This window comes from Pavona decussata, unplaced genomic scaffold (genome assembly GCF_977016875.1).
Source record: "Pavona decussata unplaced genomic scaffold, jaPavDecu1.1 SCAFFOLD_40, whole genome shotgun sequence".
Classification (NCBI taxonomy): domain Eukaryota; kingdom Metazoa; phylum Cnidaria; class Anthozoa; order Scleractinia; family Agariciidae; genus Pavona; species Pavona decussata.
In genome coordinates this window covers 3,176,451-3,202,248 of record NW_028145462.1, presented here as the reverse complement: position 1 = coordinate 3,202,248, position 25,798 = coordinate 3,176,451, and the positions used below count along the sequence as shown (strand labels likewise).

Here is a 25,798-nt window from a genome sequence, read left to right as displayed (position 1 = left end):
GTAAAAAAATGAAATTAAAAACGCGCATTATTTTATGTAAATTAGAAACCGAAAAAATGATTATTTTAACAAAGAGAAAAGCTGATTCATTGTAACAGTTTCCCATGTGGGTGGCTATAGCACAGGTTTTGAAACCTTTTTTTAAATTGTACCAGATTCTCTTCGCAGGAAATAAAATATCGTTGACATCGGAAACCTCATTATTTTTTCTGCTTTTCCCTCAAGAAGCTTATTATTGATTCACCAGATTTGTCCCTTATGGCGTCAAAATGACTCATAGCCCTTGAAAAGGTTATTAATACTGCGGGTTTCTTTCAACTTTTGTGTATTGTTTCGCCCAGGGCCCCAGGCAACACGGTGAGTATCTGTTCGAGAAATCAGACTGAATTATAATTAAAAACAGGAGCCCTATAATAAAAACTAACGTTTTCTGTGATATTTTGCCACTTAAAACTAAACTTCAGTAGCGTGCGATAATTAATTCATTTTGTTTTCACAGTGACAAAGATGGCGCTAAAAGAGCGCAATAAGATCATCAAGGATTTTCGAAGGGGAGAGATCTGTTCCCTAAAATTTTCTGTAACTTAAATATTGTTGTTAAAAAATGGTAACAGATGAAACTGTGTTATCGTGCACAAAATAACCCTTTCTCGGGTCTCGAAAACGTTCTTGGAAATCATAAAACATAAAATATCATTTGAAGTACTTAAATCTTCTCGTTGATGGGCCCCGACATGATTGTAAGTCAAATGTTAATCGTAAGTGTGACTATTCAAGTTAATCATACTACAGCTAGAGCGGGACAGTAGTGCCTTGTAGGCTTTCCGCCAACTGTCGTCGTACTGTCTTCATTGTATGCTCTGCAAGGTTGTTGTAACATTACATAGACCTGTACACACAATCTTATACGAGCGAGCATTTGGCAATCAAGAATACTGCATGAGCAGTACGGGACTGTGTTATCTTCTTCTTCTTCTTCTTTTTTTTTTTTTTGTATTCTATTATTTTTAAAGACTGAGTTTTACATTACCTAGCTCCCTGTTATATCCCCTACAAACAGCTATTTCTTCTCGATCATACAGCATGCAGCTAATTAAAATGTTAAGACTATAAGCATTACCTAGTTTCATTACAGCTCCTTCAAGGACTTCACGGTTAACTCCTTTCGGTGACGCTTCTGGATCAAAGAATAGGGAAGGAATCGTTTTTTTCTCTTGAACAACCAGAAATGCACGCTAATGAGATTTATAAACTGTATGATAGACATCACAAGGTGTCCCCTAACCTTGATTCTTACTAAAACACAAATAATTCTGTCAAACATGAAGTCATGAAAACGACAGAAAGGTCTGTTTTATATGAGGTACCCAAATTCAGGGTTAGGTGCATTTCTGAACATAAGTGAGAGAAATGTCCAGATATGTGCGCTAATGAGATTCATGAACTGTGTGATGGACACAAGGTGTCCCCTAACCTTAATTCTTACTAAAACACAAATAATTCTTTCAAACATAAAGTGGAGAAACAACCGCTCAAGCGATTGACTGCCAAATAGAATGACTAGCAACTGGTCAGCTGGAAACCGTGGCAACATCTGCGCAAATCGTCCTTGTTCTTGATCTCAGAAAAGATGGTTTTCACTTACTGGGCCCGTATTACATGATTTCTTAAGATGTTGCTGTTCATTACCCTCTTAAATGCTTTCCTTTTTGGTTCAAAAATACGTGTTTTCGTCTCAAAGATTTCTAGACCTCACCTTATCATCTGATGCTCCCAATGTCTCCTTGTAAATCAATTCTCACCAGACTTTCAGAAAGTGTCCACAGATTACTAGTAAGTAAACAGCTACTAGACGAGCAGGTTCTAAGAAAGCTCACATTTGTGCCTGTTAAAAATAATTGCTGATATGTCGCAGTTCTAAGCGATCCCGTTTTTTTCCTTCGTGTAAACAAATCAACACATCACTTTTCTTGCTCTGAGGGACATGAATAACTTTTTTCGATATTTAAGCAAACTCCCTGAAACTTGAAGGAAGGGGTTCTTAGTTCTGCGCATGTCCATGAATCAAAATACTTTTTCGCCTTTGCTCGCTATGATCCAGGCCTGTTTAATTTAATTCATTGTTTATAAACCATTCGGAAGGGAATAGGTAACTCGGGTGGCTAGTCTTCTCGGATAAGGACGATAAACCGTAGGCCCCGTCTCACAAACCTTGTTTGTAAATAACTCTGTGGGACGTTAAAGAACCCACTCACTGTTCGCAAAGAGTAGGGGACGTAGTTCCCGGTGTTGTGGTCTGGTCTTTGTGCGTATATTCCGTATATCCCGGGTCCGCAGTAATTGGCCTTAGCTGTTGCGGTATCCCTGTCCATATTGGACAAAGCTAAATAAATAAATAAATAAATAAATAAATAAAGTAATTTTTTTCATATAATTGCGTTATTTCGCATGCAAATAACTGTAAACACATTAGCCGTGGAATAAATCCTACGGGTCAACGCTAAATTCAATATCGACAATATAAGTACAATCCACTTAGTCTAGCATTTTCTGTGAATTTTGGTCATCAGTCATTTTGCTTGGACTAATTATAAAATGTGATTACTGAAGTACATGTGAGTGTGATTTTTAAGGCCATAAAGTTGATAAGAAAGAGAAAAAAGCATTTAGATTCATGCACATGCGCTGGAATGTTAACCCCACCCTTTAAAAACTTTTTCAGAAATTTATTTACATTTATTTTATTTATTTTGCCACACCACAAATACAATGTAAACAAAAAAAAATAGATGTAACAATGGCGAGGAGACCTAAAGGAAACTATGAAGCTCATATTAATTAGGTCTCCTCAGTTATTATTTTACAAGATGAAATCAAAAAAGAAGATAAGAACACGACGACGGATACAAATTTATCTGGGAGTAATTTGATGTGGTCGGTTAGTGTTCATTGATTTTCACGTTACTATGGCAACCAATTTTTGAAAGGCAGTTTATCTAGAAAATGGAAAATCCCTTTCTTTTTAAAATGAAGAAAAATTACTTTACTTGCCGTACATTTTCTGTTTTTATCTTATATACGTGTACATGTTCTTTTATTGGTTTTGATTACTCAACGTTCAATTTCGGCGCTTTCCTGAAGTTTAAGGAAAATCTCTTTTTTCTCTTTTGGATTTTATTGTAATGTCTGTAATGCGCATTTGATTACTTTTATAGAAAATGTGCAATAAAAATATTAATTATTATTATTATTATCATTATTATTATTATTATTATTATTATAATTATTATTATTATTATCATTATTATTAAATCCAGAAATCCAAGATTGCCGTCATTTAGCATTAATGACGTAACAACCTTGTCATATGACATCATCACTTGCTGTTGTTGACCTCAAAGGAAAAATCTTTGGACGTACTATCTATCCTCCAAGTCTTGTTGTTATAGCTTTTATATTTGCGGAATCCGCCCTCCCCTCCCCCCTCCCCTGCCACAGAAGACAAAAAAAAAACGCGTTCAAGAAGTGGCGCCACACAGTCTCATCAGTACTACTTTTTAAGTCAACTAATCATAAAATGTCGGCACCCAAAACGTTTGGGAGAAATAAGAATTGTATAGTTCCGCACAGATGAGGCAATACTTCGTTCACGGAAAAGGGAACTGTCTTGGGCACTCCGTATAGACTCAACCTAATAATAAAAATAATTATAAGAAGAAGAATTTTAATAAATAATATTTATTAGTTGAATCTCGCAAATTCCGTTGAAATACGATGAAATAGACGTTACCATGAAGAGCACACAAAAAAATGAAATAAGCTTAGATATTTGTTTTCGAAATCGATCGCCAGAAATCTTACACAGTGTGTTTTATCAGATATAAAATATATGGGTTTCATACATCCCATTTCTTCAGCCGGTAAAGCGGTGAAGTTTCCCAAGGATTTGACCTTATGCTGCAAAAATTGGCTTTACCTCGGTGTAAGAACCTGACGGGGTTTTTTTTTTGTGTTGTAGGCTATTGTGTTCCTTCTCTGAAAGGAACACTTTGAAATGTTTTGCCATGTAAATAACTGTTGTTATAAATGTTTTGCTGTTGTTATGTTATGAATAAAAAAAATATAATTTTGTTTTGACGTTTTTTCCCTTTGTTTTACGTCACCTGTGATTTTTACAGTCTCTTATTTCCAAGGTAAAGCCCAAAAATTACAGCTAAAACAAAATCTTGACTGACATCACATTTCTGAACATAAGTGAGAGCGTATCTTAACATTTTAAAATTAGCTGCATGCTGTATGATATCATTGTCATTCTCCTGTTTATGCACAGTAGTGGTCAAAAACAAAAAAAAGCTCTCATGAAAGTTTTCTGTTCTGGTTTTAGGTCTTATCTCTTGACGCTTTAATTTGGAAGCAATAATATTTGTTTGGTTGTTTGTTCTGTCATAAAGGGGTTTTGTGGCCATACAGCGTTTCCACCTTTTATTCGTTGTTATAATTAACGTGATAACACGTAACTCGATTCTAACTACTTCACTGAAAAGATCTTCAGTGGGCCCCCTTAGGCCATTTTAATCACAGCTACCCGGCCAGAGATCTGTTCCCTAAAATTTCCTGAAAAATTCAGCTTTTAAAAGAATCCGGGGAGACGAAATTGCGTTATCGAAAACAAACATCCCTTTTAAAGCACGCAAAAGGTCTTGAAGTGCCTTCCTTTGAAATTAACGTTGAGTGCCCACGTAAAATTGAGAATCACTCACTATTTGGCTAGAACATACTTTTATTATCAATTATAAGCCTTTGTTTGCAACTTCCCAAAAATAAAAAATACGTTTTTATATCTAATCAATCATTTTCCGCTAAACTTATCACATAGTCAAATTGTTTGATGTCATCCAATGCTGCACCATGATCCCACCCCCCACTTATAAAAACAATTGGTTATATCACTCGAATCAATAATTACCGGTAGTGGCACTGAATGTGACAAAAAGGAGAGAGATATAAGAAAAGAGCTGATTCATATCCAACTGCCGGTCAGGACATCTGGATCAAACAATTTCAATTTCTGAAAGCAATGGTTTGCCAAAACAGTTTTCTCTACAGCTGCAAGTTTTCATGTAAAGTAAAATAGCAACTTACAACGCCGTTCATCATGATTGTAAATTCGTCTACGTATAATTTCTCGGCATTGCACGGAAAGGACAACTGCAAGCAGTTTTCAGATGATACCTCTTCCATAAAAGCTGTAAAAATTCTGGGTTACATCCTAGTTATGATGGTTTCTTTCTTGGGAAACTCAGTCATTATTGCAACTGTTGTCCGAAATAAGAAAATGCGAACAACTGTAAACTATCTCATAGCGAACATGGCAGCATCTGACTTGCTCATTTCGACGTTTGCTGTGCCAGTGCAACTCTCCGAGATCGTGCTTGGTCCTCGAAGATGGTTAATAACGAGAACTGTAGGACTCATATCATGCAAGCTTGCTTATTTCCTCCAGGATGTTTCATCGACTGTTTCAATTCAGAGCCTGGTCGTAATTGCCTTTGATAGATATCGAGGAATTGCTTTTCCATTTCACCCAGCGATGGTAACCGTCAGAAGGTGCAAAATCATCATCCCACTGGTGTGGCTTAACTCGATGTGTCTCCATGCCATATATTTTTACACTGTACGACTTGTGTCCCACAACGGCCAAACGTACTGCATCTTTAGCTGGGCACCAGCTTTCCATCCTCAGCGAGCACAAGAACAATATGTTATAGTTTTATTAGTCTTCGTTGTCACTTTGCCGTTGTCTATTATAGCACTTCTGTACTCTCGAATTATTTGCAGTTTAAAGAAGGAAGGAACTGCAAGGTGCTCGTCATTTTACAGGCAAAGACACACGGAAAACACCAGAGTGTTCAAATACATCTTTGCCATAATGGTAGCGTTTTTATTTTGCGTTCTGCCAATGTATGTTTACGGAATCTTGTATTTTTTCATTTGGAAGTGGAAAATGCCGTGTAACATGGAGCAATTTGGATTTGCCGCACATTTTATCCTCTTTTCTAATGCCGCTATAACGCCTTTGGTTAATTTTGCGTTTAATGACAGATACCGCAAAGGGCTGAAAGACATTTTAAAACAGCTGACGCCCTGTCACAAAGATGACGGGGTGAATTTGAACGAAGCGAATTTCGAATTAAATTAACCGTAACCTGGTGAAATCGTTCTTGATAGAGCGGTTTTCAATTGAGTGTCAAAAGTAATTTTCGTGTTTGCTTTGGTTTTGCATTACTACGCTCTGTGAGTGGTTAACAAAGATCGCGCCACTTTCTCAACCAATGGGAATCCAAACCAAAACCAATCGTGTTTTCGCCGCACGCGTTTCCCCGTGCTTGGCGCCGGTTACATGTATTTGCTTCGAATTCTGATTGGCTCGTTGTGTTGTTTACATCTGTTGCGATTGGCCAGAGTACGAGACCGCTCTAATAATAATTAATATTTGTATGGCGCAAATTAGCATGTGTATATGATCAAATGATAGATAAAACATATTAATACTATTACTTTATCTTCTTGGAAATTGTTTTAAAAATTGTTTGGAAACATTTGCAGTATCTCGTTTTATCGTTTCCTATTGGAAATTTGGCTACAATGTTGCCAGCAAGTCTTTTTTACTGCAGCATTGAAAAACTTATCATACTGTTCAATGATTGAATAGTTATAGTATTCAGGCTAACTGTTGCTTATAAAACTGGCATGGAGTCAGGAAAAAAAAAAACAAAGGAAATTGAAATTGAAATTGAAGCGTATCTAAATGCCCCGTGCTCAACACCGTCATAGGACATCTTGTTTCACGGTGGGGATGAAGTAAGCTCGCTTTTTAACCTGTAAATAGATACAAATTGATTCTAAAAGATCAATCACGATTACTAAGTTAAAATCGTTACTTAAAAAGAAAACATTCGAGTAAACGGTTCATTGTACGTTTCAATGAATGTGGTCTGAATCTGGACATGAAAATGTGTGTTTTCTGAGGACTCTGAATTCGATGGCGATGGAGAATCCGATAAATGGGAAGATGTTTCCCCACAGGGGTGAAAAAAATTAATTAACTGAACATGTTTTGAACAGAAAATTTTGGCTTAGTAGGAAATCATTCAGAGAGTGGCTTTTCATGGACCGAACAAAGATAATCTTGATTTTGTAATTACTATTAGCAACGAAATCGGCTTGAGGCCAAAATAAAATAACGGAAATCTTTTTGAAAATATTGAATCGTGCCCTGAGGCTTTTTTTTATTTTTATTTTTTTTTTTTTGGGGGGGGGGGGGGGGGGGTTAAAGTTATTGCAGATGGACATATTGGTCCTAAGCTCCTATATACACTGCCTTTATTGTTTACATGGCCCTCCTTATAAGAACGTTTATGTTGAGATTGGACAAAATCTTAGGAACATGTTAAGAGATTTCTAAGCTTGAGTTTTAGCAAGAACAGCTTCATTTTGTCCACCTGTTTTGGAGGATGACAGTTTTGTTTAAGAGTCAAAACTACTAGAATATACATCAGTAATATACAAAATATGTTTTTCTTACAGCAACGGGAATCAATTCTCTATGTAGCATTCCTGGTGATATCGAAATTTATTTACTTTAACACGTAACTTTTAAGAACAGCTTTTCAAACCTTCTTAGCTCAAAGGGCGTAGCACGTTGAGTTGATTTTTAAATTAATTTTACTTGTTACTACTTTATGTTTTATTATCGTTCGTCTATTTATATTGAGTAACGATGTTAATTTATATTTAGTAGTTATAGTTAATTATAGTTAATTTATACTTCTATTTGATCCTTCGTCCGCAGTTCAAAATATATGTTTCATATATTTACATTCATTTATTCATCCTTCACGGGTATATTACGAACTCACAATGTGACCAGCCCCCAGTTGGCTTGATAGCTCAGTTGGCAGAGCACTGCACCGGCATCGCAGAGGTCAAGGGTTCGAATCCCGTTCAAGCCTGAATTTTTTCCAGGCTTTCTTTTCGCAACCACTTAAGTTGCGTACTAACTGCGAGGATCTTTCTTCTGTTTGATGTTAATTTATATTTTGTATTTTTGTATTTCTTACTTGCCTGCTTGCTTACTTAAAAATTAAAAACGTGACCCAATTTTCAGCTAAAAAAATTAGCCGTTCTCATGGAAAAAAGTGTACACTGTGGATCGTATAAAAACTGCCCGCATTGGCTACCCTTTTCCCTCACATCTCCATCTATCCGAGTGGCAGCTACAAGGGAATTGATCAAAACAAGTTTGTTCGAAGAGGATCCAGCCTAACTGAGGTAGGGGGGTTATCGAAGACACCATCTATTTCATGAACATTACTGACAAAGTTTTATTGGCTTTAAAACTTGAGCCGACACAGAAAATTTGAGATAGCAAGAGTCAGCTTTGTTAGATAAACAAAAAAAAAATGAGGTTTGAATTTCATTGTCATTTTTTGCTGCCGGATAGAGGCGTGGTTATGCAATAGAGACACCATCTTTTGAAGATGAGGAAGTGGGGTGCAGGCAGAAACCACCGTTTATTTTGTTGTTTGGTTGGTCGAGTATAGTTCGAGTATAGTAGTTTTGGCCACTTCCCCAATAGATTTTTGAACTTTTGTTCGTTTCGTCCATACACCCAGTAGAATAACTCTTAAACAGAAACAAATTAAACAAGAAGTCCCAAGGTACAGGAGCCTGGCCTGTGCAGTCTCACCTAAGGACGGTGCCTACTAAATTTGGAGTTACCATGCTTTTTTCAGAGATAACAAAGCTTCAATTTGGAAAAAATCGCCGTATAGGCTTTTTATCTTACTGTTTTTTTTTTAAATAATAATTGTTGTTTAATTATCTCTGAAAAATGTGTCGTTACCCCCAATTTTCTTTTTGGATTCAAACAGCCCTTGCTGAGATCTGCTTTCCTCGCATAGTCATTAACCACACAAACATACTTCTTTATTAGTGGGAACCATCCGGTTAAATGGCTTTTTGGCCCAGTGGGGTGGGAATTTAAACAAGCCAATTTTCAAAAGTTCAAATGCCCGTGGGCATGTCGAAGTTTTAAATTGATCGGCGTATAACAAACACTCGCCCTTCCGTAAAATCCGTTTTGGGTTAAGTGTTGAGTCTATAACGTTTTTCAGTTGGTGCGTCTCTCAAGCGTTTAACTGTGTAATTCGACACTTCCTTGGACTGAATTAATTCCAGTATCTGCACGACAGCACTTGAGTGCTATTAAAATATCTTTCAATCCTTTGCGGTGTCTGTCATTGAACGCAAGATTTATCGCAGGCGTAATGGCCGCGTTTGAAAACAAAGCAAAATGCATTGCAAATCCAAGTTGTTCCATCCCACACGGCATTTTCCACTTCCACACAAAAAAATACAGAATTGCGTAAATGTTTATTGGAAGAATGCAGACTGCAAAAGCAACCATTATAGCGCATATGTATTTGAAAACTTTGACGTTTTCTTTGTGCCGTCGATGTGAAAATGACGAAGACCTCTCGAGCCCTCCCTTCCTTAAACTCCAAATGATTCGAGAATACAAAACTGTTATAACGGAGAAAGGCAGCAAGATCACGAGGATTAATATAATGATTATGTACAGTTCTTGTGCCTTTTGGGGATGGAAAGCTGGCTCCCAGCTAAAGACGCAATATGTTGTATTATTTTGAGAAACAAGTCGAACAGTGTAAAAATATATGGCGTGCAGACCCATCGATGAAAGCCATACCAATGGGATGATGACCTTACACCGCTTTGGCGTTATAATCGCTTGGCGAAATGGAAAAACAATTCCTCGGTATCGGTCAATGGCAATTACGACCAGGCTCTGAACTGAAACAGACGATGAAATGTCCTGGAGAAAATAAACAAGTTTGCATGAAATCAAGCCCACAGCTCCGTCTAATAACCATCTTCGAGGACCAAACACGATCTCGACGAGTTTTATTGGAACAGCAAATGTCGAAATGACCAAGTCAGATGCTGCCATGTTTGCTATAAGATAGTTTACAGTTGTTTGCATTTGCTTGTTTCTTGCGACATTTGCAATAATGACGGAGTTTCCCACAAGAGAAATAATAAGAACTACGCAGTAAACAAGCACCTTTACGGCCTTTATGGTGAACGTTTCTTCGGCAACTGGCTCGCAACTTTCATTTACCAGCACTCTCGAGAAATTATAAGAAGATGAGTTTAAAATCCGACTCATGATAAATCACGCTTCTTTCCACTACTTTTCACCTGACAAACCAAACTGTACGGTTGCGAGCAGAGGTTGACTTGCAACAGTCGAAGTAATCGTTCGTTGCTTTATACTTTTCGTGAAAAGAAAGTGGGTTTGAATTCATAATCCGCGATTGTTGAACTCTTGCTTTTTAATTTGTGATGTATAGATCCCTCCGATACAACAAATGCAGCATAATAAGGTGACAGCTGAAATGAATACGAATCTCCTAATTAAGGTGAGCTTAAGTGCTTTTCGCCATTCCGAGATGATGAATCTTGCTATCTAAAACTGAAATTACAGGACTCCTGGCAGATCTTTTCAAACCGTTCAATGACAGGCCTTTCATTAAGACGTTCGTATCAAGTAGGTCGTATTCAATGCGACAGCTAAGGTCTCTTGCCTTGCTGTAAGACTTTAATTAAACTCTTGAATATTTGCCTTGAGCATGAATGGTTCACCATGATAAAAAACGGATATACAACATCAATTAATTTCCTTTTTTTTTTTTTTTTTCTTCCAAAAAGCACTAACACCTGCCTAAACCATGGAAGTCAGGCATGCAAGTTATAGGCGGAACACACACGCAAGTCTGCTAGGACTGACACCACAATACGAATTTTCGCGGAATAAAGTCTTGGAAAAATTCAGCAAAATTGCTCTACATTTTTATATATAGGACAAAATCTACCTTCCGAAACGCAAATTTTATCCGGTAATGGGGGGGAGCCTGTTTGAATTTTTATGGCATATGACGTGATTTAAGAAAGACATAACAGAGACATACATAATTTATACACTGACCACCATGCTCATTTTAATAGAGCGAATGTAAGAACCCCCATTCTAGGTGAATTACTAAGGCCTTTCGCAATAGTGTCCATTATTAGATAGCCTCAGACCACTTGCGGTCTCTCTTACGTTCCGAGGACGGGTAGCCTCGTTCCGAGGGTCTCCTGCTTTCCCGCCCCGTCCCTCGTAGCGTCGTTACTCTGTCAACGCGGTCAAACGTTGGCGCATGCATTGGATCAGATAGGTTTTCCCGGATGTCACGCATTCGAACAGTCAACAAAGACTAACAGCGCAATAAAATTAATATAGGACAGAAGCGATTTATATGCCCTACAAATTACAACAATAAATATAATCCAGTACCAGTTGAAGCAGTTGCCGTCTCTGTCAGTCTATGAACAGGAAAATCTTCACTGAATTACAGGGCCCGCGGACAGGGAGGGCTAAAGTGAACGCGTTAGCTTGAGACAACTAGGAGGGTCCGGGGGCATGCTTTCCCGGAAAATTTTAAACTTAAGACTTCTGAAATGGCTAGAAATGCATCAAAACTTGTCAACACTGATGTAAATTTGTAATTGTATCAACTAAAATATGTTTTCTTTTCTTTTGAAGCAAGGAGTCAATGCCTGAGTCTGGCCCTTACATTTGACCAACACAACAGACTGATGAGGCACAAATTTTCGACTTGTTTTCTCGTAAAAGCCAGCCAGCAGCTTGCGAAGACCCAGTTTTGTTGTTCATGTTTCCGTAAATCATGTGTTTCTTTCTTCGTTATGACAGCGGGATTGAATGATCCAGGATGGCCGTAGCTGTACATAATTATCTGTTTCAAATATTTACGCGTAACGGCGATAAGTAGCTTTCATAAATGAATGCCTTTGTGCAAAAACTCCCTCGAACTTATTCAGTGATGAAACTTTATCTTCGTGAAATACCGATCCAAGAACGAATGAAAATAGAAACAACAGCTGAAATTCCATTATTTCACGGTTGAAATCTAGTCGTCCTTTCAGCAACAAACCTAACGACAAACCGTCTGAAGTGTCGGGTTTGTAGGAGAAAACCTTAATATACTTAATAATATGTAAGGTAAGTTGTTTCTGTAAGTGATGGATATGGTTAGGTAAAATAAAATAAAATATTTTTTAACAGTCCCTCCCCTCCGCGGTCCCTGAATTAATCTGCAGAATCGCACGTGGATTTGTCATGAAGCCATTTATATAAAACACCATCTGCATTATTTCCCCCCATATTTATTCGATTATTTCACTGGAAGAAATCCATAATATTATGAATAAATAAGAGAAAAATCCCCTAAAGGAAAAGATGAGAAAACACGTGTACAAAATATAACCAAGGACCCTTTCTCGGTTCATTTCTTTTTTGTTAGTTTTGGACCACATATTGAATTGGTTTGATTTGGTGCGTTAGCCACCGACAACCAACTTCGTCTCCAGGGCAGTCAGCGTGGTAGCCACGACGAACCTGGGGACGAGGTTGACCGACAACATTCGCTCAGTTTGGTTTATTTGTGACCACAATGCACCGCCAACTATTTGTATTTATAGCCCTGTTTGCGTGAGATCGATTGATCAGACGGCCTCGGTATGCATAATCCGTAAGATTTGGCCGGCATGAGTTCGTTTGTCACACAAATGCGTATTCTTGGTTTTCACATGACGTCATAAAAAACTCAAATTCATAACTAAACACAATTTTGGGTTTTTATCCTCATCACATGAAAGAAAATATAAATTTCCATCGGCTTGCTTGTTTTCAGCAGGATAGCATTCTTTGTTTTGAAAATAGAGCAGTTTGAATTTTAGATTTTTGCGCATTTCACGTACACGAAAACATCGATTTGCCTCGTGTTTTTTTAGGTCTGATCAGCTAACATGTAATAGATGTGTCAATGTGTAAAAGTTTAACAGAGAGAAGAAAGGCTTTGAAATAGCCAAGGTAAATTCCAGATGTTTTTTGCTGGTTTCCGGCCGCCATGTTAGTGTCCCTCAGACGGGACACCAACATGGTGTCCCATACTAAAATCTGTAATTGTCCGTAGTACATTTTCTCGAATAACTCGTTTATAAGATATCGCACAGCCCTGTGGCTTTCACACGTTGTCTAAGTATCACTCTTCTATCTACAACATATCAATTTCTTGACTTTATCTATAGAATGGTTGAGGATTTTATTTTTTTACTTGCGTGACGATGTGTGAGGTGAAAACCACCAATTATTTTCGATGTATTAAGGTTCTTGATACTCCAGGAAAATGATCGAACAACTCAGTACCTTCAGTAAAATAAACAGCAAATTTAAAATGGGAGAAATACTTCTCTTACTGTAATATTTATGTTTTTAGCTCAAATTAGTGTTCCTTTATTGGTTTTGATTACTTTACGTTCAATTTCGGCGCTTTCATGAAGTTGTTGGGAAATCCAGAAATCCAAGATGGCGGATCCAAGATGGCCGTCATTTGGCAATCATGAAGTAATTGCGACCTGATATGACGTCACAATTTCCCGTTGCGTGAGTTTTAATGTCTAGGATAGAATCTTTTTTGAATCTTTCCCCTTTGAACACCACTGTATCGAGGAAAGTAATTTGGTTCTCTAATATTTCGGCCGTGATTTTGATGATAGGTTGGAATTTGTTACCTCGCTCAGTAAAACGATCCACGTCTTTTCTATAGCTGTCCCAATGTGATCAAGTCAAACTTTCCACTTCAGTGATCAAATATTAATCATATTCATTCATATCAAAATAATTAGATTATTCACGCTCGATTTCAATGCGTGATAGTTGATTCTGACTGCGTCCCCATCGACTATCCCACGGTAGACAGCTCAAGTCATAGACTTGCCTTAACAACGAAGGCACAATTGGACTCCTAAGAGAAAGTCTACTCAAATCTATAATCCGATTTTAATTGGAAATGGTTCTTTTGAGAATGCTAAATTAGAAAACGGTTCTATTGAAAACCACTAGAAAAACATTTAGAGGAAAATCAAGTTAGCGAACGTTATAAAATCTCAGGCTGTGCGTTTTTAGTCCTTTCTTCCTCAGGGTATGAACTGAATCTCCATTTCTGGGTTTGCCGATCAGCATCACATTTTCGAACAACCAAGTTTGATCCATCAGTGACGTCTAGACAAACGTCATGAAGTGAATGGCGGATCCTTCCATCCTGTGAAACCACAGAAAAAAGTATCAAAACTAAAAGCCTTGAGGAACGGTGGTATAACCTCGTTCCAGGGCCCTTCACGAATAATTAGGGAAAAATACTGTGAATGAGGGTGGCAATGGTAGAGTTGTTCAATTGTTCAAATTGCGTCATATGAAGAAATGAACTCCATCACCAAAAAGATCGCATAAAAACTAGAAAGTTTACCAAGTTTGGTTATCTTTCATCGTGTAGTAACACGGCTGTGACCTGTCAAAGGTCGCCCAAATTGAATACAAATGTCTCTGATTCTGAGATGGCGTCCCCCAAATCTATAGAGTCTCTATTTTTCCCGATGTTTTGAAAGTCTTCTACATGGTTGCAATCTAACGACACAATCTCAAACTTGGTAAACTGACTAATTTTAATGTGATCTTTCTTGTGATGGACTCCAATTTCTGATAAAATGAAAACTTTAAAACTCGTCGCCAGTCTTAATTTGAACTTCCCAATGTATGCCTTCACCAAGGTACGAGCAATGAGACATGAAACAGACGGCAACGAATATTCTTACCAAGTGAAACAGCTATATTTTCACATAGGATCACTGTAATGATCGTTTATCGTGCTTGCAGATGCTGTAGTAGCACGTCTGTTATTTGGACTTACCTGATCATGTTCCCACTTCTGATTTCCGCCCTGGCTGTGGCAGTAATATATCTTAACTTTAGTGCTCGGGTTGCTGTCTACAAGGTCCAAGCAAAGTTCGTCGTGCCAGAACTCGTGTTTCTTGGTGTACATGAAGAACTACATGAAACACAGAGCACAAAGAAAGGATAGGTTAAGCTGCGTTTGCACAGCAACATAAAGCCGGCAAAGACCACCACAAGCTTCAAGCTTGTACTATTACTGTACCATTTTGCGACGGTTTGGTCGTGGTTCTTAATGTCTAATGTTACCCTGGGTACCAGAGCATGTTTGACGTATGCCATTTGAGAGAAAAGTACAACAGATTTCCCTCAGTGGCGGGGGCAGGAGGGTGGTGTAGGGGGTGTGAAATATTTTATTTCACACCCGCTAGCGGGTTTTTGTACTGAAGATGGAAGAAGTTTCACCCGAAACATGCATACCTTAAAATATGTCGTAACTTGCATAAAAATTATCTCATGCCTGCTGGCTCTACGAAAACTTTACATTTTAGGACACAATTCACAATCTGTACCTGGTTATTTCCCATTCCGTGGCACATATACATGCCGGGCTCTCCTCCGGGTTCATTTTTGGCCATCGTGTCTAAACACTGGTTGGTACCGAGATTACGAACCTGCAAAAATAAACCAGTGAAATGTTTTGGAAACTTGCTGGATTGTTTGTGCTATCGAACAGTCAGCTGCAAGGCAGCAGCTGCTGCCTGGTTTTACTGTTATCCAATTGCCCGTTCCGGAGTTCCAATGGAGACTGGAGACGAGTTTTTAAACTCATTAAGTCAGAAATTAGAGTCCGTCACAAAAAAGATCACATTAAAATTAACCAGTTTTACAAAGTTTGAGGTTCATCGTTAGATTACAAACATGTAGAAGGCTTTCAAAAATCAGAAAAATTAGAGACTTTGTATGGATTTGAGAATTAGAGACATTTGGATGGAATTTGGGCGGCATTTGACAGGTCACAGACTGGTTGCTACACAACAAAACTTGGTTAACTTAGTAATTTTTATGTGATCTTTCTGGTGATGGGGTTCATTTCTTGATATGACACAATTTGAATAAAGTGTAAACTTGGGCTCAGTCCCTATATGAACTTCGGAACGGGCAATTATTTTGAATTCTCATTTATACTTATCGGATAGTTAAGATAAATAAAAAAAACTTTTCTTAAGACTACGGGAGCTTTTCTATCAGTTTTCTAATACCGATACGACTTTCGTTCCGGGGTGAGATGTAAACTTGAGACTGCTCTGGTTTTAAATTAGTTAGTTAGCGTGAAAGGAACGGGAATTCCGCGTCTACAGAATGTTCGTTTTGGAATGCGAATCTCGTTGCGGTATAGTTACTTGAGATGTAGTCCACACAAGCGACAGACAGCAGCAACAGAAGCGTCGGAATCGGAATCGGTACCAGAAGAATCTTCTGACCTTGTGTGAATCAATACAACGGAAGCAGAAAAAGAAGCCACGCTTCCATTGGCGGAAGGCCCCTAGGATTTCCGTTCTAAATCTCACGTTAAGGGATTGGGAATGTGCTATGTGATTGATTGATTCTTCTGCTTGGGCTTCCGATTCCGATCAATTAGTTCAAACAAATGATTTAGCAAACTGACAGTCTCACACAAAAAGATTCTCAGCTTTGAACCATCAAAGTAAAAACCTTAGACTTTCTTATTTTTGTTGCCAATCAGCTCGACGACTAAAGACATTCTATTGTGCTCCATAGGCGACTGGGACCGAGCTGTAAATAGGCCATTTCCGAGTTGCTGTGAACCTCATTATGAAACCGAAGCTAAGCGCAAAGCTTCTCATATGAAAATTAGTTTCGTTTGAATATGATTAGGGGCTAATTTTCATAATTAAAACTTTGCACTTAGCCTCGCTTTCATAATGAGGCTCAAAGCGGCCTATTGAGACTAACAAAGCGCGTTGTTATGAGGTTCGAGTAAATGTTTTAAATTATTGCTTGGACCGCGCATGCACTGTACTATTAACCGCTGTGAACCTGTAATCAAGTTTATCGCATCATCACCACTTACCTCCCCTCTCCCGTAGGGATACATATCCGGGATACTTAATTCAGGTATTATAGTTTCTAGATACCACTTAAAACTCTTGCAGTTCAGTCTTTTTCGAAGAGCTTTTCGCTCAGTTACGTCTCCAAACGATTTTTTCTTGAGCTGCGGCCGCATGGCATAGAAGATTTCTTTATACTCATCCATCCACACCTCCGCTAGCCGCATGTTATTCATATCAATGGCGCCCTCACCAATCTTGTAAGGCTGGCTCTCTCTGAACACGTGACCTACCTTGGAACAAGGTAGGATTTCCAGGGATCCACCGCACATCCAAATCTGAAAAGGTGAATCGTCAACGTGGCTTAGAAGACGAAAGGAAATAATCCACCCAGCTGACTTTAAACGTTCAAAACTTCAAAAATATTTTTCGATAAAAAACCAAACTTTGAGACTTCATCTTACAGTAAATTGAGTTGGAAACATAACAGTGTGATGTACTATTGCTAGCTAGTCATAAGGGAGCTTTAGCAACGATTACGGCGACGGCAGCGAAAACGTCACCTTTAAAATCAATTTGCGTTTTTCCAAATGTCATCGCGATTATTCCAACTTGCTTTAAATGTCAAATGTAGGTGAAATTTCCTGATGTTGAATTCTTGGAGACCGCACCCAAGTTTAGAAAGAGAAAGAAAAATTCGTCGTCGTGTTTTCACGTCCACCATAAAACGTACCATCAGGAACTTTCACGTCCTAGTCGTGAAGTGACGGCAAAGAAATGTACCAAAAAGTATAATGCACGTGCACAGTTGTTGTTTTGGTTATTAAGCCTATTGCATTTTCGACGTTCACTTTGCCGTAGCCTCCGTCGTCGCTAAAGCCAGCGACACATCTGGCAATTTTATACGCCGATCGCGGCGAATTTGATCGCCAGCGAAAATCGGCCACCGATTGATGCGGACACACCTGGCGATTCTTTTCGCCGATCGCGGCGATGTGGCAGTTTTGAAAACTCACGTGAAAAATGAAATTATAAAAAAAGCGCCAATGCAAAAACGCCCAACCTGATGGGTTGGCTTTACTGGCTATTCGCAGCAATAAACGTAGAAAATCGCGGGAGCGGGCACACTTGGCGAATTTAATCGCCGATATCTGACATGCCAGATATCGGCGATCGGCGAAAATTGCAATCGCTGCACCGGGCACACCTGGCGATTTTCGCCGATCGCGGCGATCGGCGTACAAAATCGCCAAGTGTGTCGCTGGCTTAAAGCTCTCTGTAGTTGTCAGAATACGGGGCGCGTGCAACGCAAATGCACGACAATAATGTAAAGCGGTCGACATGTGCAGAGCCATTACTCAAAAAAGAGTTGTTTAGCGATGATTTGGCAATTGCAGAAACCATCATTAGGAATGATAACTTAGGACCAAGTAAATACCAAAACTGTCAAAGATATTCCAGAATCGAAAGCGGAAGAACTCAGTACTTACCCGGAATGAAATTTCGACGTTTTCACCTCCCCAGTAAGACATTTCCATATCATAAGAACCAATTTTATAGAAATATGATCTGTCGATAGCAAATAATCCACCGGCCATTGTGGGTGACCTGAAAACAAAGAAAAAAAAGAGATAGTCGAGCTTCTTGGGTGCTTAAAAAACGTTTGAGGCACGCTCTAATAAATAAGAGCAAAGATCAAGTTTTTGAGTCAATCAGGAAAATATTGCGAGTACACTTAGCCTAGCTATCGATGCGTATAACTTTTAATGTACGGTCAACATGCCTCCAAAAGGCGAGCATTACCAGGAAAATTGCAGAACACATATCACATGCTGTAATTTGTATTGCAACCTGGCGAGACAAAGAAGACTAGCCTATGTTTGGTACAACTCTCAGCAAGATTCCGGCGGCCTTGCGAGATAGATTAGCATTACATTGAGAGATGGCAGAAACGCAAAACTGGTCTTACACCTTTAACAAGTAACGTTGTACCCTTAGGTTAACATGTTAATTTGTTCGCTGCAACTTCTCTGGAAAAACGTTTGTCAGCGTTACGAGTTGAAAGTTTCAAGAAAAAAATTATCCTTTGCAACAGCGAGTTTTGGCAACTACTTTGCCCACTTTCGTCAAATGTTGACACCTTTTTACAGTATAAGTATTATTCCACTTACCTAATGGGATCAGCATCGCTCTTCCGCCGTTTTTTCTCATACTCCGGTAGCGCTCTCCACTTGAATGTCAACTCCCAATTAAAAATACCTCTATTGTGAGCTCCTTTGCTTCGAGCATAAGAAAACGTCCTCAAATCAACAACTTCAATATCCGGTGTAACAACAATAGTCCTGTCGTGCGCGATCCTTGCGAGCAGCGGCTCTAACCAACCGTTGTTAGCCTCGCAATGAGAATCCAGGAAGACCAGCACATCTCCTTTGGCTTGATTGGCTCCAATAAGACGCGCGCGAATTAAACCTTGTCGAATCTTGGCCCTGATAAGGTGGACTTTCGGTAGCTTTTGGATGTAGGAGTCGAGTTTTTCGTTGAGATGTGCTGATAAGAGGAAAAACAAAGAAATTAAAGAATTGGCTAGAGAGATTGGACGCACACAAATAGGCGTTTACGAGTTGCTGGGAACCTCATTATGAAACGAGGCTAAGTGCGAATTTTTCATATGAAAATTAGTTTTGTTTGCATATGAATGAAAACTAATTTTCATAACAAATGCTTTGCACTTAGCCTCGCTTTCATAATGAGGTTTAATGCAACTCGGAACTGGCCTATTAAATGGAGAAAGTCAACATCACCTTCGGTTCTTGTTACAATATACTAAGTACATAGGACTGGAATGGCCACGCAAGATGTTCATTTATAACATTAATCAGTTGTTATTGATAATGACAATTACTAAATACCTCTTACTAACCGAGTTCGAGGTCTGTTCTATAAGTAAATCAATAAATCAACGGGAAAAAACGAGGATCCGTAACTTACAGTAGGACCGAGAAAACGAGTTTAGTAAGATATTTATTATAACTCTGAGGTTAATCGGGCGCGCGGGAAAGGAATAATTTTCAAATCTAGCGTGCCGTACAGTAAAATACGGCCCACAAAATTGACCAATCACACCGCGCGTACTAACTGAGAGATATAATAAATTCTTGTAATAATTTCATAACCAAATGAGCCATATTGTAGTTGTGTGCTTAGTGGCCCGACCTTTGAATGGAAGCGAGGGCGGACTTGATCCAAACGTCAGTGCTTTTTATACGTAAATACAAATCACTTAGCATAATGACATGATTTGTCTTACGAAAATCAGTGAGGTCTGTATCGACACCAAGTAATCATCTGTAAGAAAAACTGAAATATGAAATCTAATTTTATGGACGAAAATGGTGCCCGGGAAGTTTAGAAAAACGACGTCTTGCAAGAAATACAGTGGCAAACTCATTCAAGGCGATAAAACTGGTCGGTTAGAGTGTACAAAAAACGAATTTTTTTCATCGGTTTTGGGGAGTTTGGTGTGAGAAAACACGTGCCTAAGGGTTTTGAAAATCCAGTTGTTTTGGTCCAGCCAAAACAAAATCTTCTACATGTACAACAACACCTGAACGCGTTTTCTAAGCGTCAACTCCAAGGAAACCTAGTCTAGACTAAATTCTTCAAGCAATAAGATTCCTGGACTGATGATACCTTATTCTAGACCAAATTTCTCTGATTTCCATACCCTATCCCAGACTCAACTGCTTGAAAACCATTCCCTTCATGGCCGCAAAAAGTTGGTAAGCAATTTGGAATAGCTTTTGAGGGAAACAGTGGTATTGTAAATGTTCACTGAGACGTGATACGTACTCCAAACACCTGCTAACGCCAAATAAACATTTCTACAGGTGTGACACTCTTAAAGCAAAGTCAAAACACGACAGAAAAGTGTCTGTGAAAACGTCTTGTTTTTGCTCGTATTTTTGATCTGTGACCGCGCACAAACTTTAATACGATTTGAAATGTGTTAACGTGTTTGATCAAAAGATATGTTCACACTTCCCTGTTTTGTTTCGTGGTAAACGGTTCTAAAACTAAAAGGGCGTTTATCACCGTGAATTCGACGAAGCGCTAACGTTCGAAATGTCAGCACTCGAATCTCTCTACGTTGGCCAATTTACCTTTCGTTATCAACTCTATTAAAAAAGAAAAAACAAACATTCGCTTCTACTCCCCACCGACGCAGCACCACAGTTTCTCTAGAAACTAACCCCCTGTAACGGGACATTCTTCAGTGAAAGTAAATTTCACTCAGTTTAGGAAATATCGGAGCCTTTTTAACCGTCAAGTACAACACATAGATGTTGAACACTCGCTATTCTTTTCGAATAAGAAATGAGCTTCAGTTTGTAAAGGCGCGAAAAGTAATTTGTTTAGAATTTCCTCCATTTGCTAAGCTTACGCAAGTGAAATTGAGTTGTCGATTGGCTACGGGTCTTATATGACAAACGTTCTTCAGTAAAAGCTCCGATCCTGAGTTCTGCCCTATAAGAGAATGAGTCAAGATCTGCAATAAACGCTGTGTTCCTTGAAGACGATCTGGTCCACTTGATGTAAAAAAGATCTCGGAAGGAAGCAGGGCCCCTCTTGCTCAGCCACGGAGCCAAATTTCCCAAAAGCCCTTCAGTGTTACACCCTTTATAAGCGCCCTTTGCCGAGGTAAATTTTCCGCGGTCAAGGGTTCGAAATTAAGAGGCACCCAAGCCAGTTACCGAAGTGTTCACCTTAATTAGCGACAGTATGCTTCATGAGCAGATGAATGGGACCAAACCTTTTCTACCTGGTACAAATATCATCACCTTAGGAAACACCACGGTCAATAAACCGCTGAACGCGCCCTGGTAAATTTCTTGGTCGTCCGTTACAAAGCAGGGGACGAAATTCAAAGCTTTAAGGGGAATGAAATGACCCTTGAAATTCAAAGTTTTATGGAGAACATGAACGCGCGCAAGGCGGTGAATTTTCTTTTCTGTGCCTTTGACTTAAACCCTGTCCTCACTGACGAATTCAGTTCCCGGCTAGCTCGGCCAAATTATACAAAATGAATGAGTTGGATTTTAAGAACACGAATTACTTAATTCTTCAAGCGACCTTTTCGCTAGCGTTGCCGTCAATTTTCCCTTACATTTTTCTTTTCATCAATTCCAGTATGGGCGAAAGCGAAGTTGGGCGAGCGAGCACTGAATCCGCAAGGGGAATAGGGAAGAGGCGATTAACGATTATGGCGGCTCCGCCAATCACGCAGAGTACCGCCTACTACGCAGACGCTACGCTTCCGGACGCTGCGGGTGTTCATACAGAACACCCCCAGAACGTTTGCGTAGTACAAACCCTCACTAGAACAAAATCAACTCTTTTCGTTATAACCAAAAAAACAAACAAACAAACAAACAAACAAACAAACAAACACATAAACAAAGCAAAAAACAAACAAAAACAAAACACAAAAATAAAGAAAACAAAATCCTTGTCATGTGGTTCTAAAATCAAGATCGCGCGGAGTAGTCCTGGACCTGTACAACTGAATCAAACCGTGTCTTCACGCCTTACGTTTAGCGCTTAAGCGTGATCACGCTTCGTGTTGAACGCTTCTCCATCGGTGTGCGTGAAACGACGACAAAATGACCACCTGTTGCCACAAAGCTCGCCACACAGATTTAATAACAAACAAAGAGTGATTTCTTACCGTATGCAAAGAAGTCGCTATGATCGTCCACCAAAATTATTTCCTTTAAAAAATCCGGTGGCGATCTCGCCAATACAGTGTGAACCGTGCGTAGAAGTGTCGACCACGCCTCATTGTGGAATATAATAATGACGCTAGCACTGGGAAGATTTGAGGGATACTTAAGATCGAGACACCTGTTGAAGAAAAAGAGAGGAGAGAATGCTTAAAGAGGCTGTGTCACGGCTATTTTTGCTGTGTTTTGGTGCAAACTGCGCAGATATTTTATTAACAACCTCTTCTCCAACACGCAATTGTTCTTAGAGCATCGAGTGAAAAATATTAAGCGATTCCACTGAGGAAGAATATACCATAGTGATTTTTCCAAAATACACACGAAGAATTTGAAAAGTTTGCCAATTTTTTCAAGTTGCATCCATTTGCATCCTAGCCATCCGCGACCGAAGATAATTTATACTAGTTTCTGTTCACTAGTAGGGTTATATTTAACAAAACTGAACCATTATTTTAACGATCGACCGATACAAATATATTTTCGGACTATTCAAAAAGGACACTAAAAATAACTGAGACTGTCCCTTTAAAACGCTACCAAGCTCGCTTAACGAAGACGCGCTAAAATAAGGGGACTTGTGTAAGAACTTAACATAAACATAACTTGTTTCTTAGAGCTTGCAGCCAAAAGGTTTAACGATTTTTTGAAACACATTTCTTGGTAAAGCCAACCAGTTGTTAAAAACAGAATGGAGCTGTCGTGACATGCATGACGACGTGATATAGTAAAGTAGAATACAATAGGTTTCCGCATTGCAAAGAACGATTAAAATATTTGCATTTATGTTTGGCGAAAAGTTTGTTACTGCTTTCTCTTTATGATGAAAAATTCAAACGAAAATACGAAACGATTTTTATGGAAGGCAGACTTATTATTGAGACTCTTGTCTGTAACTGAAACATTTTGCATAGAGTAGCGTGACACAAACACAAATTCCTTCATCGAAAAAAACATGATATTCCGCGGTCGGATATCGTATTAGGAAACTCATAGCAGGACTTTGACCTAAGAATTTCGAGTTAAATCACTAAACCCTTTTAAACATATTATTCGTGAACTGATCTGCTGGCTAATAAAGCCGAACAACGTCTTAAAACATCGTTGTTATATTTTTAGGGAAACTCTGGCTGCAGGTTTATACAGAGGTGGCGCTAATGGAAAACTGCGAATATTGCGTTCAAACTCGGCTTCCGCTTAGATATTTTTTAACATATTTCGTGAGAAAAGCCAGCTGGTTACTGGGAGACATGAATGAAAAATAACATTGAATACGTTCAAAGAAAGCTTTGCGAGACATCGCAAGTTAGAGCTATTGATAGAGGCATCTGCTTCAGTCAGATAAAAATTTCAAAAATGCGGGTTTTGCGTCAAAACTTCCGTTCACATTTACTAAAAAATTTTTTTTTAATCCTTGGCCATGGACAAAAGACGTTTTGCATTAACGAATTCGTTTATCCCCCGTTGAGTTTTCAAGTGTTTTGGCTCTGATCTGTAAAATCCACAAGCAACAAAACAAGACCTGAAGTTACAAAGTTAAACATTAATAGACATTCTTCAAACGGAAGGCACAAGTCATCGGCCGGCAATTTCTTACGTATCGTCTGTTATATCTAACATCTCACTTTAAATCTACGAGTAAATCATGGCATAACAGGCAATCTATGCAAATATTAAGCTAAATATAAAACAGCTTTCTGTTTTTTATCGGCAAGTCAAATTGGTTTATGAATATTTTATCTTCGCGTCAAAGATCAATTTTGTTCTTTAACAAGGAAACTGTTTTCCTTGTTTGATTTCGTCAAAACTTTAATAACAACAAAGACAGACTAACACCACGGTATGTTACGATCAAAATTTGCCACCCTGGAGACTATTTAAAAGCTAAAGCCTCGGCTTTGTTAATCTTATGTAGTAATTGTACTCACTCTGGTGGTCGATTATCAGGAATCGATCTCTCCAGTGAAATCTTGGCGCTTGCCAATTCGTTGAAACTATATTTTCTGAAGCCTTCCTTTTCTTTGCTCTCTTCGACTGGATCGTCTTTGTTGTTGTAGACAGCGTTTCCCCCCTCACCCGGTCCACCGGGATTCGGAGGAATTGAAGTCACATATAATGTTTTGAAATCTTCGATCGGTAGCAACACGTCAGCGAAGCTGCGACTTTCATCTCTGCCTCGTGATTTCCAACCTTCTGGGAGCGCGTTTTTTCCGTGCGGTGGGTCAACATTTAAACGGTTAGTGTAAGTCAAGAGTATGAGCTCGATTGTTAACCAAAAAACCGACGTGAAGAAGATCGTCACGACCACATATCGTCTTCTGGTTGAATAAATCATCTCCGAAGAGGACCATTTCAATTGCGATTCATTGTTATGGTTCAGGAGATTTTAACACGGACGAAATGTTCACGTAACGCCAGCTTACAATGAATTTTTCGACCTGTGTACGAGATCTTGAAAAATTAACAGATGAATGAAGAGATGAACGGGTTCATGTTGTGTCTCCTTTCCGATGTCATTAGCTTGCTTGTGGCTGGTAAATTAGAGCGAACAAAATACCAGCTTGTTTGCGCCCGTGCTTGCAATTTAACGCAACAGTAATTTCAATGGTGTTGACATTAGCAGCTGTTACTTCCGGTGGGATGGCGCGCGATACGATACCTGTGTTATAAAAATTACAATTTGAAATGGGAATCCCCTCTTTTGAATTAGGCTCAGTTAGTGAAATCAGTTAATAAAATTCGAATGAAATATTGTCACAATAGACTGCTCGAGGCGCCATGAAAGTATTGAATGTATCACCGTTAGATTGTCACGCAACGCAAATATGGCAAACTGAAATTTGCATGCAACTCGTGTTGATGCAATGTGAACGACAATTCTCCTCAAAAATAGTTTACACAAACACCAGGTGTAGCTAAAAGGATAAAATCGAACACCAAATTTAATCGAACCGTCTTTTACAAGGTGCCTCCCAGCTCACACTTAGTTTTACGAGGTTACCGTAGTTAAATAAAGATTTCGGTGAATAGTTTGAGGATCACCGGGTTTGGCCAAAACTTCAGTATTTCGGATGAAT

The 25,798-nt window shown here is 38.9% G+C and overlaps 4 protein-coding genes across 5 annotated transcripts in view; 2 read left to right on the top strand and 2 right to left on the bottom strand.

The window, feature by feature from the left end:
• Window positions 1-22,175, top strand: part of LOC146483233 (uncharacterized) — a 227,575-nt gene extending 205,400 nt beyond the window's left edge. Inside the window, exon 23 of one of the 2 annotated variants that reach the window (XR_014863930.1) lies at window positions 22,158-22,175. The gene's annotated coding sequence lies outside the window, so the exon portion shown is untranslated. Of the gene's footprint in view, window positions 1-8,777; window positions 8,832-22,157 lie in introns of those variants that run through there. The other variant, XR_014863931.1, reaches the window with a different exon arrangement.
• On the top strand, window positions 5,156-6,199 carry LOC146483235 (neuropeptide FF receptor 2-like). The gene has a single exon (XM_085106206.1). The coding sequence runs from the start codon at window positions 5,156-5,158 to the stop codon at window positions 6,197-6,199; it is 1,044 nt and encodes a 347-aa protein (XP_084962332.1).
• On the bottom strand, window positions 8,956-10,323 carry LOC146483234 (prolactin-releasing peptide receptor-like). The gene has a single exon (XM_085106412.1). The coding sequence runs from the start codon at window positions 10,247-10,249 to the stop codon at window positions 9,197-9,199; it is 1,053 nt and encodes a 350-aa protein (XP_084962538.1). The 5' UTR covers window positions 10,250-10,323; the 3' UTR covers window positions 8,956-9,196.
• Window positions 12,294-25,308, bottom strand: LOC146483232 (polypeptide N-acetylgalactosaminyltransferase 1-like). Its single transcript, XM_085106388.1, has 8 exons — window positions 24,650-25,308; window positions 22,670-22,845; window positions 19,116-19,491; window positions 18,435-18,552; window positions 16,968-17,282; window positions 15,445-15,546; window positions 14,892-15,029; window positions 12,294-14,246 (listed from the first exon to the last, which is right to left on the bottom strand). The coding sequence occupies exons 1-8, from the start codon at window positions 25,054-25,056 to the stop codon at window positions 14,082-14,084; spliced, it is 1,797 nt and encodes a 598-aa protein (XP_084962514.1). The 5' UTR covers window positions 25,057-25,308; the 3' UTR covers window positions 12,294-14,081.
• Window positions 25,309-25,798: the final 490 nt, after the last annotated feature.

What these genes read in the sequence shown, in the direction of transcription:
- LOC146483232 (XM_085106388.1), bottom strand. Translation starts at nt 25,056, where the DNA reads ATGATTTATTCAACCAGAAGACGATATGTGGTCGTGACGATCTTCTTC. An exon ending in TAGCGACTTCTTTGCATACG is followed by an intron (nt 19,492 to 22,669) that starts GTAAGAAATCAC and finishes TCCTCTTATCAG; the next exon opens with CACATCTCAACGAAAAACTC. An exon ending in ATCCCTACGGGAGAGGGGAG is followed by an intron (nt 15,547 to 16,967) that starts GTAAGTGGTGAT and finishes TTATTTTTGCAG; the next exon opens with GTTCGTAATCTCGGTACCAA.
- LOC146483235 (XM_085106206.1), top strand. Translation starts at nt 5,156, where the DNA reads ATGATTGTAAATTCGTCTACGTATAATTTCTCGGCATTGCACGGAAAG.
- LOC146483234 (XM_085106412.1), bottom strand. Translation starts at nt 10,249, where the DNA reads ATGAGTCGGATTTTAAACTCATCTTCTTATAATTTCTCGAGAGTGCTG.